This window comes from Schistocerca piceifrons, chromosome 1 (assembly GCF_021461385.2).
Source record: "Schistocerca piceifrons isolate TAMUIC-IGC-003096 chromosome 1, iqSchPice1.1, whole genome shotgun sequence".
Classification (NCBI taxonomy): Eukaryota; Metazoa; Arthropoda; class Insecta; order Orthoptera; family Acrididae; genus Schistocerca; species Schistocerca piceifrons.
This window is the reverse complement of record NC_060138.1, coordinates 171112094-171133570: the sequence shown is the minus strand read 5'-3', so window position 1 is coordinate 171133570 and position 21477 is coordinate 171112094. Positions and strand designations below refer to the sequence as shown.

The following is a 21477-nucleotide window of genomic DNA, read 5'->3' as shown; positions in this document are numbered from 1 at the left end:
CTTCATATTCATTCTTAGTAAGTTGGCAATTCTTTTCAGAAAGATACTAATCTTGTCACATGGTGATCTGTACACACAAAATAATCTAAAGCTATCCATCACTACATCAATAATTTCAAAGTCTTTTTCTATAGCTATGGGTAATCTCACATCTTTTCTGTTTTCAGTCCTTAGGAGCTGTGCTGTTTTAATATATAAGGACCACCTCTATATTTAGATCTGCAGAAATAACTGGATTAGATATAGTCCTTTATTGTCAAGCTATCTATCTGAATTTCAGTTATACCATGTTCACTGATTGTTTTTCACTTCTATTTTTGCTTTTAGTAGTACTTTTATGTAACTTTTCTTTTGCTACATGTTGTGGGCTGCATTCTGAGATCATGTTCTGTAGTCCCTCCTTTTTTGTGTGATGCTCATATTTTGCTTTTTCAGCTGCAGTAATTGATCTTTCACTCCCATCAGACCATACTAGTTTCCCTTGCTTTTCATTTTTTTGCAGACATCTGTAAACATTCTGCTGTGAATTACAGACTGTAATCTGTTTAAATGCATGCCATCCTTTCCTAGGCAGTTTTCACATAGAAATTTGTTTGGATCTATGAAGACTGCCACAAGACAATCACAATGTTCTTTGACAGCATAATTCATTTTGGATATATATTTGTAACTCACCGACCTCCTTTTTTGATTCTGCCAAGTGTCAACAAGGATCCCACATAGACACTTCTTGCCAAACGAATTATATTTCTTGTTCCATTAGTAATTTATTCTTCACTGCTGTTTCTTAATGAATTTGTTATAAGGTATATATAAAGACACACTGGTTTCAGAATTTGGTTTTGTATTTGTCTATTTGAATTTACCATATTTTAAAAATGTTTGTCGAGTTGTTGCATTCTAATTCTCAGGACATCGATTTTGCAGTTGGAGACCTTGATATTTTTCAGCAGCGAATCAGCAATTATTGGAAACTCATATTCATCTCTGTGCACTGGGCTTCATCTGCCTCACTGCAGATGTGCACTGATGCTTTATAATGTGTGAACTGTATACATACCTGTGATGAAAAAAAGCTTGAGAGATAGGAGTATGCTTCCACATAAAAATTTATAAGAGATGACATTTAATAATGAGATATATGTGCACAAACATATATGTGAGATGAGATATAATGAGGAAACACTGCAGAGGTAATTTCATGAGAAATTTGTTACAGTTCCTGGGAAAATCGACAAGAATTGATTACTGATGATATGTATGTTTAAAGAGCATATAGTATATTTGGCATATGAAATACAGAGGTGTGTGTGTGTGTGTGTGTGTGTGTGTGTGTGTGTGTGTGTGTGTGTGTGTGTGTGTGTGAGAAAGAGAGAGAGAGAGAGAGAGAGAGAGAGCGAGAGAGCATGTTTGGCACCAATTTTGCACATCATTTAAATAGTAAGCTCTGTCTTGGTGGACAAGGAAGGAGGGGAATACACAATTGGTCTACAGCCATAATCTCTTGCATTTTTATGTAATGCACTATGATTTGCTGGAGGTAAGGTGAAAGGAGGGGAAGGGGGTCATGACCTGATGTGTATGTCAGAAATACTGTAATATGACGCCATTTTAATACCACACTCTGATTGGTTGGAGATAGAGAGGAGGTGGTGTGGTGTATAAAACAAACAGTTGGTCTGTTTCCTACATTTACTGTGATTGGATGGAGATTAGGAGGAGGGGGGCAATGGGAAGAACTCTTTTTTTAGAAAAAAAAAATTTCCGTGTTATTTTCAAACACTACACTCTCAAGAAGAGTGGGAGGGGGGGGGGGGGGGGTATGAAGACCACAATTGGTTCCTGTTTCCAGATAAGAGGGGGGAGAAGGTTTTCCATTAATGCAGTTGTGCTTTTTGCACCATCTTGGATTTTTAATACCGTAATATTATTGGCTGTAGGTAGTGAGTAGTGCACTGTGTGATTGTTTTGACATAGGGGAGGAGGACAAGATTTATCTAGGATTTTTTGTTATTGCACTATGATTGGCTGGAGATAGGGGAGGGGAGGTATGTGACTTCACACTGACAGAGATAATGGCATCACTGATAAGGATGATGATGTTACTGATAAGGATGGTGGAATCACTACGTAAGTGACCTAGGTCACACAATGTCACAGATGTACACCAAGTGCTCCAGGATGCTCATACCTCTACTACTCATGTGTTTTTTGTTGCGATATTAAGAGTTTATTGAATTTCTTCAGCATCAGTGATGATCCAAGTAGGTGGAGGTTGTTAATAGACTCTTCAGAATGTATCCTCAAAGATACTTTTATGTAATGGAAATGTATTTGGCTCAATATCTGCTGCCTGTCCAGTACACCATAGGGAGATGTGTAGGAACTTCAAAGTTGTGCTGAAATACATGATTTATGAGAAACATTCTTGGACAGTATATGAAGATTTAAAACTAGTTGGCATGTTACTTCGTCAACAATCCAACTGCAAAACATGCAGTGTTTTATTTGTGAGTGGGACAGCTGAGCCAAAGACAAGCACTGGAAAAGAATGTGACTGGTCTGAAAGATAAACCCTCCAACCTGTTTCACAGAGTATAAAACATGAGATAATTGTTCAGCCAAGCAAGAAGCTATGATCCCAGTTGAAGCTTGGGTTACTGAAACAATTCATTAAAGCACTCCCAAAAGATGATGACTGCCTCCTGTACTGGGCAACAATATTTCCAAAAGTAATTTATGTGAAACTTGAAGAAGGGATCTTTGTGCGGCCACAGATCAGAAATTTAATAAAAGACAGTTTGTTTGAAAGTAGAATAAATCCTGGGGGAAAAAAGGGGTTGGATTTTGTTTAAAGAAGTAGTGGCCAACACTTTGGGCAAAAATATTCACACTATAAAACCACAGTTAAAACAATGTTGCAGAATTTCATGAAATTATAAGTGTAACATGAGCATGAGGCTTCATTTTCTAAATTCACAGACTGATTTTTTCCCCTTCGTACCTTGGCGATGTCAGTGAAGAACAAGGAGAATGGTTCCACCAGGGCATCAAGGAGATGGAAAAGAGATACCAGGAATGGTGGAATGCAAAAATGATGGCTAACTGCTGTTTTGTACTTAAGAGAAATAACACTGGTGAAGGGAGACAATCAAGGAAGAAAAGTTTTGCTCCATGTCAGAAAGAACATGATGCAGTGAAATCAGCAATGGAAATTAAATAGTCAACATTTTATGTTTTGTTTTTGTAATCATTATTAGTATATTTAAGTGAATATATATAATTATTTATTCTAATGCTGTGTGTAGTTATTCTATGCAAAGTAACAAACTAAATAATTTATTTTTAATCCAATTAAAAAATGCTCTGATAAAAAAATGTTATTTCAGCTAAAATTCAGACATGAATTGCACAAAAATCTAACATGATACAGAAAAACCAAAATCAGATTTGAAATCAGAATGAAAATACATTAAATGTCACCTTACTGTCATAGAACATTATTCACAATATTTTAAAATGCAACATAGTATTATTCATTCTTATCATCTGCCTTTTACTTTAATGATCTGGATTACCATATATTTCTTTGTCATCGAAGACTTCTTTATCTCTGCATCTTCTGTATTGTCAGCAGTGAAATTTGGTCAAATCCAACTTCGTTCTAAATGACAGAAAGTGTTTCTTTGTAAAAGTGAATATATTGATCCTAGTTGTACAATCCGGAATGGTTTGTCATATACAATGCATGCACAAACAATTATCAGCTATTGACTCTTATCAGATGTACAATCAGTCCAGCTATGTATAGCTCAGTCAGACAAATTGTACTTTTAATTCTGTATTTTGTAAACATCTCTTTGGCAATGCCTCAGTTTTTCACATTTCTGTTGACAGCTACTGTTATAGCCTGCACCTGTTAGCACTTTGGAGTTGAAAGCTGGCAGCAGTGTTTTGAGCTGTCAGGCATCATCTTACACTACCATTACTATTGGTGGGACCACAAAGTGTAGAATAAATTGCCAAACTAGCAGGTAGCACAAATTGTAGCAAAAACTGCTCTCATCATCATGTCCTGAAGGTATTTGGTATCCAACCACACCCAAACAGTATACCATTATAAATTACTTAACTAAAAGAAAGAATACTTTCATTGATGGCGATCAGCATTCATTGTTACTGTAGACGTGCAACACATCAATTTACCAAAGTGCTACATTACATGAAATACCCTTTTCTTAGACAAATGATGTCATGACAATAATTGGATGTAAATAAATAATACTGGTAGTACTGAACACACTTTGGTGATTCATACCATTAAAAAAATATTTACAACCAGTCTTTAGGGCATGGTCGACTTCCTTCCCGATCCTTTCCTAACCTGATGGGACTGGGACCGATGATCTTGCTGTTTGGTCCCCTCCCCGAAATTAACCAACCAACCAACCAAAATCATCTCAAACTTTGGGGAATGAAAACCATTAACATATGGCATTTGTATTAAACATTATTTCATATTACTCGCTTTTAAAATCTTAAATCATTAAGTAGTGTTTCCATTTCTTGTTCCTTACATGTTGATTACCATTAACTACTGATGTTGGGAATGTAATTGACATAGAATTATTTTAGTCAGCTTGCATAAACATGACTACCTGTTAACCATTCATACAATATACGTTTTAATTCTCAAAGTAAGCTATAGTCATAACATGATCAGATCTACAGTATTTCTTTATACATGTGAACTAGACACAAAGAGGGCTGGCACACCAATCACGACTGTAGTCATTCAGTTGTACAGTTACACAAGATGAATACTTATCCCTTCACCATGCTTATCGGGTATCAAACAAGCGTCTCCTGTTGTTACCAGTTTAGTACCATGTTAACTTTTGTTTACTTCTAAAGTAACTCAGGCCGTACTTTGTAATTGGTTTGTACTTCCATTTGTAATCAAAGTAGGAAAATCACCTAAAATTATATACAGCAGACGAAGCTAATCTGTCCAGCTAATTTATATAGACCTCTTAATGAACAAAATTATCACTACACATGAGAAGAGCATGCAAAACTTACAAATTTGTATTTGCATACTATGTGTACATAATGCATCATAGGAGATCCAAATACATATTATTAAGCTGGTTTTTCACCAGACACCTCCAGGATGCATTACAGCATTTCCGTCCTCCCATCAGACTAAAGGAGTCACATGCCAAGAACAACTATTCACCTTACATTGTCTTGCAAACTATAATTATTCCATTATATGAGTTCCCTATGTCATGAATAGCCTACATACTTGCATCCTCATCATTGATTTATTAAATTCTTATAAACAACAAACTATAGAACTCAGGTAGGTTCATCTACTTTGCAACTTTGGAATAAGCCTCAAAAGCAAACGTATCCTTTTTCTGTAGGAACCCTCAAATACAAACCCTCCTGCAGAAGGACACTCCCTAAACAATGATCCAAAATTTGGTGTGAGTTATCCATTTATTGATACACCCACACTAATAATTACCAAATTTATACGAGGGTAATCCCAAAAGTAAGATCTCCTATTTTTTATAAGAACAGAACTCTGTTTGTGTGCCAGTTGGTCACACTGTTATGAAGAGTGCTTCACACGCTGTGTGTAAACATGTGCATGCCACGCTGAGGCACTCAGTCTTGGCCTGGCAGCCGTTGAGAATGGAGATCCCGTTTGGTGTTACCGCCAAGTCGGAATTGTGCGCAGTTATTCGGTTTTTGAACGGAAAGGGCACTGCGCTGATTGAAATCCATCGCCAATTGGTGGAAGTGTATGGTGAGTCGTGTATGGATGTTGAAAATATTTGTAAGTGGTGTAGAGAGTTTGCAGCTGGTCGGACCGAAATTCACGATGAACAGCATGATGGTGAGTTGGTATGACATGGGCATACAAAAACTGCCACAGTGTCTACAACAATGCATCGACAAAAATGGTGGTTGTGTCAAAAAATAGCTAAATGTTCAAGCTGTGAACTGATGTAAACCATTGTAGAAATAAACAAGGCTATGTACTTATAAAAAAATAGGAGACTTTACTTTTGGGATTACCCTCATATACAGTGACAGAGTATCTTGTTTAATACTGTATACTACTCTACTCTCCCCTTTCCCCATTATTTTAAAGGACTCACTCCTCTTGTATTTAGAACCCACTGATGACATCATAATTCTGTCAGAGACAGCAAAGGACTTGGAAGAGCAGTTGAACGGAATGGACAGTGTCTTGAAAGGAGGATATAAGATGAACATCAACAAAAGCAAAACGAGGATAATGGAATGTAGTCGAATTAAGTCGGGTGATGCTAAGGGCATTAGATTGGGAAATGAGACACTTAAAGTAGTAGATGAGTTTTGCTATTTGGGGAGCAAAATAATTGATGATGGTTGAAGTAGAGAGGATATAAAATGTAGACTGGCAATGGCAAGGAAAGCATTTCTGAAAAAGAGAAATTTTTTAATATCGAGTATAGATTTAAGTGTCAGGAAGTCGTTTTTAAAAGTATTTGTATGGAGTGTAGCCATGTATGGAAGTGAAACATGGACGATAAATAGTTTGGACAAGAAGAGAATAGAAGCTTTTGAAATGTGGTGCTACAGAAGAATGCTGAAGGTTAGATGGGTAGATCACATAACTAATGAGGAGGTATTGAATAGAATTGGGGAGAAGAGAAGTTTGTGGCACAACTTGACGAGAAGAAGGGACCGGTTGGTAGGACATGTTCTGAGGCATCAAGGGATCACCAATTTAGCATTGGAGGGCAGCGTGGGGGGTAAAAATCGTAGAGGGAGACCAAGAGACGAATACAATAAGCAGATTCAGAAGGATGTAGGTTGCAGTAGGTACTGGGAGATGAAGAAGCTTGCACAGGATTGAGTAGCATAGAGAGCTGCATCAAACCAGTTTCAGGACTGAAGACCACAACAACAACACCTGCTCACTGATATTCCTCATCCACTTTCTCTCAAGTATACTCCTCTGTGTTCAACTTAAAGTGGCTAAAGCTTATTTTTATTCATTGCAAATTATTCATTACAGTTATGCTGATGCGGCTTTCAGTGTACTTCTGCTGACAGAAAAAAGAATTGCAACACCAAGAAGGAGTTGTGCAAGATAAGCGAAAGCTAGTAAGCGTGTTTCTACATCTGGAAGATTATGCCTGTTCAAATTTCACACCAGTAGCTTAAGAGTGAGGACCGTAACACCACTATGAGGTTACAAATTAGGTTTGCTCTACATACATGCTGTAATGATCATGAGCATTAGCTATCTTTGGGATTGGACATGGTAAGTCGATGTTACCCAAGAATGTCTTTAAGATGACAAATACGCCATTATCAGCCACTCAGTGTGTTTGAACAAGGTCATGTAATGAGGCTAAAAGAAGCTGTATGCTCCTTCTGTGATACTGCAGAAAGACTTGGCAGGAATGTAACAACTTGACACGTTTGCTAGGTGTGGTGGTCACAGGAAGGTATGGTCACAAGCAGATAGGACTGTGGGTGGCCACATGCCTCTTCTGAAAGTTAAGACCGTCAGTTTTGGTGTATGGCTGTGGTGCATTGTACTGCATGTGCAGCAGCAATTTGAGATGCAGTTGACACCACAGTAACACAATAAACTCTGACAAATTGGTTACTTCAACTGCAGATCTGAGACAAATGCCCTGAAGTGTGCATTTCACTGACCACAAACCAGTGCTCTTTACAACTTCAGCTGTGTCAAGCAGTAGATCAATGGAGGATGGATTATAGGTCTATTGTGTTTTCTGCAGATAGCTGGTTCTGTCTCAGTGCCAGTAATGGCTGTGTGTTGGTTAGAAGAGGCCATGTGAGTGCCTGCAACCAATCTGTCTGCGGCGTAGACCTACACCTGGAGTTATGGTCTGGAGTGTGATTTCATATGACAGCACAAGCACTGTTGAGGTTATCCCACACACCCTAAAATTAGACTGTTGTGTCGCCATTTGTGAACATCATTCCAGAGGGTGTTTCCCAACAGGATAACATTCACTCACGTACTGCTGTTGCAATACAACATGCTTTGCAGCATGTCAAAATGTTGCTTTGTCCTGTTCTAATACCAGATCTGTCTCCAATTGAGCATGTATGTCATCAGACGACACCTTTAGTATCATCCACAACAATAAGTATCTGTCCCTGTATTGACTGACTAAATACAACAGGCGTGGAAGTCCACCCCACAAAAAAACTGACTTCCGACATCCGTATGACACAATACTTGCATGTTTGCATGCTTGCACTCAATATTCCGGTCTTCATACTGGTTATTAATGTACAAGCAGTTCACATTTGCAATGACTTTTCTCTTGCTTACATTAACCTGTGATCTAGTCATGTTAATCAATTAAATATGTTTTCTAGACTAATGCATTTCCAAAATTTCATTACATTAGTTATTTCTTGGTGATTTGTATGTTAACATGTCAGATAATTAATATATACAGGGTGGTCCGTTGACCGTGACCAGGCCAAATATCTCACGAAATAAGCGTCAAATGAAAAAACCACAAAGAACGAAACTTGTCTAGCTTGAAGGGGGAAACCAGATGGCGCTATGGGTGGCCAGCTAGATGGTGCTGCCATACATAGGTCAAATGGATATCAACTGCATTTTTTTAAACAGGAACACCCATTTTTTATTACATATTCGTGTAATATGTAAGGAAATATGAATGTTTTAGTTGAACCACTTTTTTTGCTTTATGATGGCACTGTAATAGTCACAAACATATGGCTCGCAATTTTAGATGAACAGTTGGTAACAGGTAGGTTTTTTAAATTAAAATACAGAACGTAAGTACGTTTGAACATTTTATTTCGGTTGTTCCAATGTGATACATGTACCTTTGTGAACTTATCATTTCTAAGAACACATGCTGTTACAGCGTGATTACCTGTAAATACCACATTAATGCAATAAATGCTCAAAATGATGTCTGTCAACCTCAATTCATTTGGCAATACGTATAACGACATTCCTCTCAACAGCGAGTAGTTCGCCTTCCGTAATGTTCGCACATGCATTGACAATGTGCTGACGCATGTTGTCAGGCATTGTCGATGGATCACGATAGCAAATATCCTTCAACTTTCCCCACAGAAAGAAATCCGAGGACGTCAGATCCGGTGAATGTGCGGGCCATCATATGGTGCTTCGATGACCAATCCACCTGTCATGAAATATGCTATTCAATACCGCTTCAACCGCATGTGAGCTATGTGCCGGACATCCATCATGTTGGAAATACATCACAATTCTGTCATGCAGTGAAACATCTTGTAGTAACATCAGTAGAACATTACATAGGCATACATTACACCATTTAGATTGCCATTGATAAAATGGGGCCAATTATCCTTCCTCCCATAATGCTGCATCGCACCATACATTAATCCGCCAAGGTCACTGATGGTTGAAATGGCTCCGAGCACTATGGGAGTTAACATCTGAGGTCATCAGTCCCCTAAACTTAGAACTACTTAAACCTAATTAACCTAAGGACATCACACACATCCATGCCCGAGGCAGGATTCGAACGTGCGACCGTAGCGGTCACGCGGTTCCAGACTGCAGTGCCTAGAACCGCTCGGCCACACTGGCTGGCCAAGGTCACTGATGTTCCACTTGTCGCAGTCATCATGGATTTTCTGTTGCCCAATAATGCGTATTATGCTGGTTTACGTTACCCCTGCTGGTGAATGACGCTTTGTAGATAAATAAAACGCATGCAAAAAATCTGTCATCGTCCAGTAATTTCTCTTGTGCCCAGTGACAGAACTGTACACGACGTTCAAAGTCATTGCCATGCAATTCTTGGTTCATAGAAATATGGTACAGGTGCAATCGATGTTGATGTAGCATTCTCAACACCGCCGTTTTTGAGATTCCCGATTCTCGCGCAATTTGTCTGCTACTGATGTGCGGATTAGCCGCAACAGCAGCTAAAACACCTACTTGGTCATCATCATTTGTTGCAGGTCCTTGTGGACGTTTCACATGTGGCTGAACACTTCCTGTTTCCTTAAATAATGTAACTATCCAGTGAACGGTCCGGACACTTGGATGATGTCATCCAGGATACCGAGCAGCATACATAGCACACGCACGTTGGGCATTTTGAACATAATAGCCATACATCAACACGATATCGACCTTTTCCGAAATTGGTAAATGGTCGAATACAAATTGAACTGGTCATGTGACTGCCAGTGCATGGAAAGCAGTTTGCAGGTAAATTATGTATATGCAAATCCAAAAAAGATTGTTACGTAGTGCTCAAAAGACAACCAGCTACTGGTATTTCAGTCCTAATGTCAAGCTGTACTCAGCTCACATGCCCAAGCAGCACTTTGCCACCTAACAAGCCTTACTCTGTCAGCATCCACCAGCAAAAAGACTCCAAAAACTTCCCTGCACTCTCTCAGCTCCATTAGTCATGTGACCACTACGCTAGTCAAAACTCCCATCTACAGCCAACCACATTTAGTTACAAAAGGTCATTTATATTTAACATTTAATCATATCCACTAAAATTATTTATCATAAAATTGAAAATATTCAGTTCATAATTGTTATAAAATTAACTTTTTTTTTGTTTTTGGATCATTACATCCCCAGAATTCACATACACTAGTCAAGAGTCTTATTATATTTATAGCTTCCATTTTGACACAGCATTATTCAAATGTTATTTTTCTGTTTATATATGTATATACCAATTTCTGACTCTCATTCAAAACATGGTCAAATCTTACATGGGTTGAAGTAGAACTGTTTCATTGTGGATGACTTGTCTTGACACATATTTTTTCTAAATCACTGTTCTCTCTCATCGGAAAATTATTTGAGAAATTTCCCACAGTACATATGTTCCAGCATATGGTGTTACTACAGCTGTGATATATATTATGATACGACACTGCCACCTGTTATCTTACAGGACCCCCATGTCATGAATGTGTTACCCAAGAGATGGCTGCACAAAGTAGCACCAAAACATCCAGTCCCATACAAAATACACACACACACACACACAAATGTGCCACAGTGTGAATAGAAACTTCATGTGGTGAACAATTCAACACTGAAATAAAAGTTATATGTAGGTGAGTATACATCTAAACTCTAAGTGATGTCTACATTTTAAGCATGTTTATAAATTCAATAACAATTGATCTCTGTGGGGGCATCAATCAGATCAATTTTAATAGAATTGTCTATCTTCAATTCTCCATGTTATAGCACATCACTTCACTGGTTATGGCCTCACTGCAGTCTCCCAGTTGCTTCCACAGCACGGACCACCTCCTTGAGTTCCAGCTCCATCTGGCATTGGCAAGACCACCCCTCTTGCATAGAAGTACAGTCACCAGTACATTGTACTCTTCATCAGGCAAACAATGCCCTGACAAATATTTAAAAAAAATGACCCAAATAAGCAGTTGCCTGTAACTGTGATCCCATGGCTTCCCAGTGATCAGGCTACTGTACCCCATCCTGGTTTACCATGTGTCCACTGCATCAGCTCACAAGTGAAAGACGTTAAAGCACAGAGCAAAGTGAACAGACAAAATTTCAAACAAATGTAGATTCCTGATAATGAACCAATCTCAGAATCCGATTACCTCCACAGACTTCACAACTGATAAACATTATATTTAAAGAGATAAATTATCTGCTATTTTTCTGCAGATACCCAAAGTCCCAGCTCATAGCATATATTATTATTACACTCATCCTTCTTTTTTTTTTAATTACACATATATTTCCTCTTATAAAATGACATGAACTTCGATCAGCTCAACCGGGCTCTGGGTGCAACTTTCCAAGCCATACTAAGAACAATGCAGTGCCCCACATTTGCTTTCTTCATACACCCTGGTACAATTGCTCTTAAAAACACAGTCATCAGAATCCTCTTGTGTAGCAGTAAATCTGATGGTCAACATATATATAATGGCATGTTTTTACTGAACATACTCCCAAAATAACAATTATATCTAAACAACATACATTATAATCCCTACAAAATTTCTTAAAATGTACACAATGAGTAATAAACATTTCAACATTGATACATTTACTTCTCTTAATAGAGTTAATTTTTTGATGTACTCTGCGTTTTATCTGTCCAAATACTGCTGAACTGTTTCTCTAGAAAGCAAGTATTAATCACCTCCCATAAAAACCTGTGATTCTGCTTCTACCTCAGGGCAAATTTCAGTAATAGCATTTCCATTACAATAACTATTTACTATTTCACTAACTCATTCAACATTAACACCATGTTCACCAAGTATTACACCCTTTGGTACAGGTAGATCATCAATGTTACATCAATGGATGATGTAAAGAAAATTCTATAGCACATACTTGATGAGTGGAAACCATTTTATAACAGTATCTGCCAGTAGGGAGAGAGGGATAAACAAGTTAGAGATAAAGTTTACCCACCGTTGCCTGCTTTGCTATATTTTGCTTCTGGCTGTATTTTGGGTACACTGTGAATAAATCTGTGTGCTCATAATTCGCTCTTTTATTGCTATGATGAATATAAGTAATGTTGTTGTTGTTGTGGTCTTCAGTCCAGAGACTGGTTTGATGCAGCTCTGCATGCTACTCTATCCTGTTAAAGTTTCTTCATTTCCAAGTAACTACTCCAACCTACATCATTCTGAATCTGCTTATTGTATTCATCTCTTGGTCTCCGTCTACGATTTTTACCCCCCATGCTGCTCTCCAATACTAAATTGGTGATCCCTTGATGCCTCAGAACATGTCCTAAAAAACAATTACTTCTTCTAGATAAGTTGTGCCACAAATTCCTCTTCTCCCCGATTCTGTTCAGTACCTCCTCATTAGTCATGTGATCTACCCATCTAATCTTCAGGATTCTTGTGTAGCATCACATTTCGAAAGCTTCTATTCTCTTCTTGTCTAAACTATTTATCGTCCACGTTTCACATCCAAACGTGGATACACTCCATACAAATACTTTGAGAAAAGACTTCCCAACACTTAAATTTCTCTTTTTCAGAAATGCTTTTCTTGTCATTGCCAGTCTACATTTTATATCCTCCTTACTTCGACCATCATCAGTTATTTTGCTTCCCAAATACTACTTTAAGTGTCTCATTTCCTAATTTAATTCCCTCAGCATTACCTGATTTAATTAGACTACATTCCATCATCCTCGTTTTGTTTTTGTTGATGTTCATCTTATAGCCTCCTTCCAAGACACTGTCCATTCTGTTCAACTACTCTTCCGGATCCTTTGCTGTCTCTGACAGAACTACAATGTCACTGGCAAACCTCAAAGTTTTTATTTCTTCTCCATGGATTTTAATTCCTTCTCCAAATTTTTCTTTGCCACTCTTACTGCTTGCTCAATGTATAGATTGAATAACATTGGGGATAAACTACAACCCTGTCTCACTCCCTTCCCAACCACTGCTTCCCTTTCATGCCCCTCGACTCTTATAACTGCCATCTGGTTTCTGTATAAATTATAGATAGCCTTTCAGTCCCTGTATTTGAGCCCTGCCACCTTCACAATTTGAAAGAGAGCATTCCAGTCAACATTGTCTAAAGATTTCTCTAAGTCTACAAATGCTAAAAATGTAGGTTTGCCTTTCCTTACTCTATCTTATGAAGTAAGTCGTATGGTCAGTATTGCTTCACGTGTTCCAACATTTCTACAGAATCCAAACTGATCTTCCCCAAGGTCAGCTTCTACCAGTTTTTCCATTTGTCTGTAAAGAATTTGTGTCAGTATTTTGCAGCCATGACTTATTAAACTGATAGTTCAGTAATTTTCACACCTGTCACCACTTGCTTTCTTTGGGATTGGAATTATTATATTCTTCTTGAAGTCTGAAGATATTTCGCCTGTCTCATACATCTTGCTCACCAGATGGTACAGTTTTGTTAGGGCTGGCTCTCCCAAGGCTATCAGCAGTTCTAATGGAAATAAACTAGCATAATGCAATACTTCTACTGCAAACAGAATGCTTGTTGCCTCATCAACATCATCTGGTTCCGAAAGAGATCATCTCCAGTAAATTCAGACTCTATTATTGACCACAGTCAGTAGCTAAACTATGTTGTAATGGTGTATATTGTTTCTTCATGGGGCCAGTTGGTACATAGAAACTCCATGACACCATCTTAAACTCATTGTATAGTAAAACAGGTTTTTGTCTCTCTTGAAATATTTGCATTCTAGGACATGACCTCTTTTCCAACTCACCCATTCAACTGAAGTCCTCAGAAGCTGCAGTGGATGATCTTTCAACTCATGGCTTTATTAAATACTTCTTTCACATAATTATAGCTGACAAATTTAATGATTGCTCATTGGCTACTCAGTTCTTTTTAATTGCTTTTCACTACAGTGCTAGTAATGGCTTTTGCACTGCACCATAATCTTGGCTATCAATCATGTTTCTAAGGACAAAATTGTTACTTTATTCTTAGTTCATATTTAATTTATTATTCTCGTTCAATTTTCTTCCCTTTTCTGGCACAGAAGTGTTACTCAGTGCTGTCATATAACTATGAGTCAGAATTAGGTGTTCTGTGTTGTGTGTGAGAGTTTGTGAACAGATTTTCAGTTTCCATTAATCATTAATTCTGACCTTCTGCCTTTTACTTCAGTGGTCAGAACAACCATGCGGAATTCTTAGTCACTGCGGAATGCTACATGTCTGAATTTTCTGCACTGGCAGTTCAGAAGTTTTCTCAAATCCAACTTTTTACTAAATGTTGGAAAGTCCTTCTTTGTAAATGTGAATATACTGACCCTTGTTATACAATATGGAACGTCTTCACGCGCAACTCATGTACAGACAATTATAGGACATTAACTCTTCTCTGACATACAATCAGTACAACTCCATGCAGAACTGTGACAATAATGGTAAATTCTCTTCCTTGAGGTTACTCTAACTGTCACAGTCTTCTCTATTCCACAGCACATCTCATAGGAATGTCAAGGCACAGAATAAACTGCCTAACCAGCTAGCACTGTAACATGTAGCAAAAACTGCTCATGTCACTCCATCTTGAAGATGCAAAGCATTCAACCAAATCAAAATACATGAACAAACGGAAAAGCTAACTCCCAAACAGTATGTCATCACATATCACTTTACCAAAGTGATACATTTCACCACAGGGTGCGGCCATGGGAACCATGATAGGCCCTTTCCTATGCCATCATTTTAAGGGTCACATGGAGAGAACTTTGCTGGGATCCATGAGCCTCAGCCCCTAGTTTGGATTTGACACATTGATGACATCTTTGCCATACGTGCTCATGTTGAGACTGATCTGTTGAAATTTTTGGAATCTCTGAAAACAGTCTCCAATTAAATTTTGCAAGTTCTTTTTCTGCATCGCATGCCAGTTTCCTTGACATTGACTTCATCCTTATTCACATTTAAGCTGCAAACAACAACAGTACTCACATGTTGACAGTTGCTATTGTTGGCATGTCAAACACTTCCTCTCATGCAGCCTTGGCATTCAAAGCGAACATATTTGTTCATATGCCCTCTTCCTCAGCTTTCATGGTGTGCAATTATCCCACAGTCTAATTCGTAAGCAGCTTTCCTGGGCCATAACATCCAAGCCTGGCACTGCTGATCCTCCAAAAACCAATTAGGGAGTACACCTCTTGTCACTCAGCACTGTTCTGGTCTTGAATATATTAATCGACAAGGCTATGAATTCCTAAAATCTTGACCTGAAATGAGGTCTATTTTGCTTGACATTTTGTCCACCACACCTAGAATATTTTTAAAAGACATCATTTTCACCATTGACTGTACTAAGTATTTATTTTTACAAAAGCAGTTTCAACCATAGGGCCATTGTCAAGTGATCTGCTGCAAACTACTCAGCTTCAGCACATGTCTCACTCTAAAAATCCTCTGATATTTACACGTCGCAATTGTATCTGAACCCTATAACAGTGTGAACTTCCTCAACATAAATTTCAAGAAACCATTGTCCTTGTACCTTGTTTAAATGTAAACAGAGACAACTGGCGTGAAGATATGTTTGCAGCACACCACTTGATAATGGCTCTAAGGCCAAAATTGAAATTATGAAAGTAATACTTGATATAGTCAATGATGAAAATAAAGTTTTTAAAAAGTTCTACGTGACTGTGAACCCCTGCCATGAGAAGTTAATCACAACTAGAATAGTCTTACGTGCACCCTCCCCTCACCCTGCTTCCCAATCTCTGCAATATCTTGATCATGCCCCCTGCTCCTACTGCACCCTCTTCTCTACTCTAAGGCTCCTACCCCTGTGACTGTTCCCCTGTAAGACTTGCCTGATGCATCGCTGTACTACCACCTATGCCAGCCCTGTAACTGGTGAAACATTTTATGAAAGGTAGAGCCACCTGTGAACACATGCAAACACTGTTCAGTCTTGTACCTTGATACAGCTACCACCATGTTATCATTTTGAACGTATGGACATAATCAGAGGGTATATCCTGGTAACAAATGATGTCCTGTTGCAGAGCACACTCTATAACATAACAGTCATGATTTCAGTGCCTGTTTCACCACATGTGCTATCTGAGTTCTTTCCCCTGTCACTACTTCCTCAGAATTATGCAGATGGGAACTGGTATCACATGTGCTTGGTTTTTGTCTCCCACAAGGCCAAAATTCATGTTAGTTTCTGTGGGCTAACCATTTCTTTTTTGTAACTACAACTTATTTTTTCTAAATCTTTTATTTTCCAATCTGTCTATTACTTCCTGCCCCTCCCCAGTCTACCAGGTATAAGGCACTTAGGTTTCTGCTCTTGCAACATGCTTTTCCAGTAATCTCTATCATGCTTACTATCCTCTCCTCCACCTGTAAGTTCTCAGGTTGTCAAGTCTCATCTGTTGGAGGCACCAGTAATCAGTCTTTCCCTCTCATCCTGTCGAATAAGTATCCCCTGCCCCAGCGTTCTGAGCCACTTTTCCAAACCTCTCCCCATTTCCTAAACCTTGTAAGTCCATTTCTTCATCCCTCTTCCTTTCCCTTCAGCCCTTCACACAGGAGATAAAGCCAATGGAAGCTGAAAGCTTGCACATTTATTTATATTTTGTACGTATTTTCTCCTGCCGCTGCTTGGTAAGTATATTTTCTATCTGTCATTGTATTATATTTTCAAACATTGATTATTTTGTGCTAATTGGCTGTTTAGCCAAAGTTGGGCACAATATTTAGCATTTGAAAAGACAATACCCAGAGCAGAAAAATGTAGGATGGACGCCGATGGTCCATAGGTTTTACCATATATTTTTGAATGATGTTTTAAAGCTAGTCCATGTTTGTAGCAGAAGGCTACATCTGCACCCTATTTAATGCTAAATGAGCTATCAAATAATGGGAATAAGACAATCTTGTGATCTTCTGGCCATAAGACATGTTCTACGTATCCCAAAAGCAAACAGGGTATCTATTTTATCTATTTAAAATATCAGTTCTCTTTCACAGAACACTCTGTCCATTTTGACTGCTGAGACACTCTCAAAATGCTGTGTTTGTTCTCCATTGTTGTGTTCATTTATAATCATATATAAAATAATCATATATAAAAGTAAACATAATGATTTTAAACCATTATTGATAAAGTACTTATAAAATTAAAAAGAGACATGAAAGGATGTTCCGTGCTTACCTTGAAGAGGCTGCCCACTAGGAACAGCTTTTTTTTTTCATTCTGAATATGTCTATCAGTAGTACTGCAGTTTAATTTTCTGAAGGTAAACACAGGGTGGCTGCTCCATCTCTTTTCTCAAGTGAACATGTCTGACAGAATAGACACCACACACTTGTTGAGACAATGGTCAAAAATATCAATTTTTGAAGGAACAACCAACACCATTGAAATAATTTGATAGTGAAAGTTGAAAATTTGCTCTGGACCAGAACATGACTCCCTCTTAACGCAAGTAGATGCCTTAACCAACTCGCAACTCGGCCAGACAGCTGGGCCACTGTACTTGATACAGCCACTGTATCAACAACTGTGTGGTGTCTGTTCTGTCGGACATGTCTTAAAAACACACATGGATGCATAACAGGGCCTGAGTCTCTTGCAGGAATACAGGCCTCACTGTGAACAAGTGGGTGAATGGACAGTGTGGACACTACTAGTATGAGACAAGTTTAGAATTTGAGTCATACAGGAAGCATGTCTTGTTGGCCAGGGCAGATAAGGCAATTGCTCATATTAAGCAGGAGATATGTATACATGTCCTAGTCTGGCACAAATGTTCATCTTTCACCAATGGATTATTTTCATGCACAGTTGTGGCTGGCATTGGTCTTTCGTTCAAAATTTGGTATTAGATTTCTATCCGTCAGTACATGTGATGGCAGTTGTGTATGCAGTGAATGTCAAAAACCTTGTACATCTCAGGAAGCACATTTTTTATGCTTGTGCTCACATTCTGGTACATTTGTGGTTTAAAGTCCATTAGGAATAGATACCAGAGATAACTATAACCGTACAATATGCTGAGATATCAAGCACATCCTGTAGCCTTTATACATTATAAATAGCATTTGTATTGTTCTGTGCAATATGAGACATAATTTAAGAATGGATAGAGCCGTGCTCAAATGAAATACACTACTGTTTTTGTCGTGTAGTTCTCTGTGTCACATGATCCCCTATCCATTTGAGTAGCATCCAGGGTGGCAGCTTACAAAATGGTCTCCACATTGGTAACATAACCTCATAGGTTATTCTCCCTTTTGTCTCTCACATTATTTGGCTGTACATTTCTGTTTGTTCACCTTTTTTTCTCTTAGCAGGGCTGTTCCACAACTATGGACCACCCTGTCAAATTCTTCAAGTGAAGGTTGTATGTTTCACAAAAAGCAGCAGTGGTCATATCTTGACTGACATGATTAAAACTAATACAGCAGAAATTAACGTCATCAGATGAGATAATATGGCTGCTTCTACTTGTGGAATGTACAACCTTTACTTGAATGATTCTACATTAAAACAAACTGAACTTAAACACTATAATTCACTTATTGAAACAGCGTATCTGTATGAAAGTTAAACTCTCTGAATAATTGGAAAAGTAGAAGTAAACCAAGTGGAGAATTTCGTATCAAATAAAGTACAAATACTTTATCAACAGCTCCAAAGTCTACCACAAAGAAGACAAGCAGAACATTGGCCATAGAGATAAAATGGCAGGAAAACATGGAAAGAATACCGAACAACAAAGATGATCTCCAATAACGTATAAATATTGCTTAACATGGTCTCTAATGACACAAAAGTATGAGCAATGAAAGTTTTTCTCATTAGCATCATTTTCACATAAACCATCATCTTAGCCATTTGTAACTTTGCATGGCATCATTTGAAACCTGTTTGCACCCGACTCAATAAAGTACAGAATAGAGTGTGGTAGTCACAGTGTCATATTTAATGAACATACAGAAATTCATTATTATATAATCCCAAACTTGTCTGTCTGCAAAATACAAACTTGTATTGCCCATAGCTAAAACTAGCTATTGTGGTCTTAACGAACAATTTGTAAAATAAGTTACTAAATATCTAGCTCTAAATCATACAAGGCATGTTTAGAAACTAAGTGTACTAGATTTTTATTTTTTCCTAGAAAAAGTGTGATTGAAAAAAGTACAGGATATCGTTGATACACTTGTTGGCTATTTTCCCACATAAATCCTATCTCATTCAGTGCCTGTGATGTGTCGTGGTGTCAGCTTCTTTATGCCCTCCTTGAAAAACTCTCCTGCCACCTCCTTTCCTCACTTCAGAACCTCCTTCTGCATCTGCTTGTCAGTTGAAAATTTATTCCACTCATGTGTGGTCAGGGAGGTGAAAACATGATAATCTGAAGGTTCTGAACCAGGAGTATAGATGGGCAGATGGGGGGAGTGGGAAGGGGGGGGGGGGGGGCTCAAAATATCCCCGTCAAATGAGTCCAAGAGCACCTTCAAGGTAAGGCTGTGTGAGGACAGGTGTTATTGTGCAACAGCCATACTCCTCTTGTCAGCATTCCTATCCTTTGTTTTGAGTGCTTGTTTTGAGGTTTTTTAGGGTCTCACAGTATCATTGTGAGTTGATGATCTTTCCGTGAGGCAGAAATTCAACCAAAATGCTGCATTTTTGGTTCCAAGACACAGAGGCCATGATTTTTTTGCCCAAATTTGTTGTTTTTAATTTCTTGGTAGATGGGAATCAGTGCGATGCCATTGCGATGACTTATCTTTTTGCTTCAGGCTTATAATGAGCCATCCAAGTTTTATATCCAGTCACAATAGAGCTTAGAAAATCCTCACCTTTCAATTCAAGTTGCTCTAGAAACTCGCAGATGCTACTGAACCAGTATTTTTTGTGCTACTCTGCCAGCTATTCTGGGACCCATGTTGCAGAGTTTCTGGTATCCCAATATTTCTGTGAGTATCTCTTATAAGAGAGTTCTGGTGAGTTGTGGAAACACTGCAGAAACTTCACAAACAGTTTCCACGATTTTATTTAGCAACTCGTCAGTCCAAATGGAAGTCCTTCCACTCATCTGTTCATCATGAACATTTGTTCTGTCTCCACAAACTCCCTACACCATTTAAACACACTCGTTGTGTTTGAAACACCTTCACTGTAAACCATTTTGACTCGCGAAAAAATTTTGACACACTCCATCTGCGAGTAGGAAGCGGATCAGAGCACATGGCTTGCACTTGGTGGGATTTTTTACTGACATCTTTCACACAACTGGACACCACAACATGAGTTTACACACTACTGTGTTCTTGACATGCTTGCTGTGGCCAGTGTTGCCAACCAGAGCCCATTATGCTCACAGTACACTTACTTTCTGAACATGCTTTGTACTTCATATCTTTCACATATTTACTTGATTTTCAAATCCACACAGAGAATGTATTGATGCTTTTTTATTTCATGTCCTCAGTATTTTATATTGTGATGACATGTTTTATTTCAGTGAACTGTGGCGATGACATTGACTATACTCAAATGAAGCATGAGAATCTTGGCGATCTTATTCAAGAAACACTTGAAATTCTGGAAAGACATGGTGGAGATGATGCGTACATTAATATAAAATACATGGTGCCTACCTATGAATCCTGTGTTATGAATTAGAATGAGCAACCATAAGGAGACCAGGTTATTTGTAGGCAAAATAGATTTCATATACTGTTAACAGACTACAATTGTTATTACTGCACACTAGAATCACCAAATAAATTGTTATGTTTATTAAATTTTTCGCTATAATATATGTGTTCATAAATAAGTCATGTGTACTTGTTTAATTTCATGGGAGATGGTTCACAAAACTTTTTATCTACTAGGTAAACTATGTATTAGTGAAAACA

At 38.2% G+C, this 21477-nt stretch overlaps 1 protein-coding gene across 1 annotated transcript in view; it reads left to right on the top strand.

Annotated features, from left to right (window-relative positions):
* The window catches only part of LOC124804913 (parkin coregulated gene protein homolog), a 101638-nt gene extending 80397 nt beyond the window's left edge, over positions 1-21241 (top strand). Inside the window, exon 4 of the mRNA XM_047265294.1 lies at positions 21081-21241. Within this exon, the coding sequence (XP_047121250.1) occupies positions 21081-21241 (161 nt within the window). The remainder of the gene's footprint in view (positions 1-21080) is intronic.
* Positions 21242-21477: the final 236 nt, after the last annotated feature.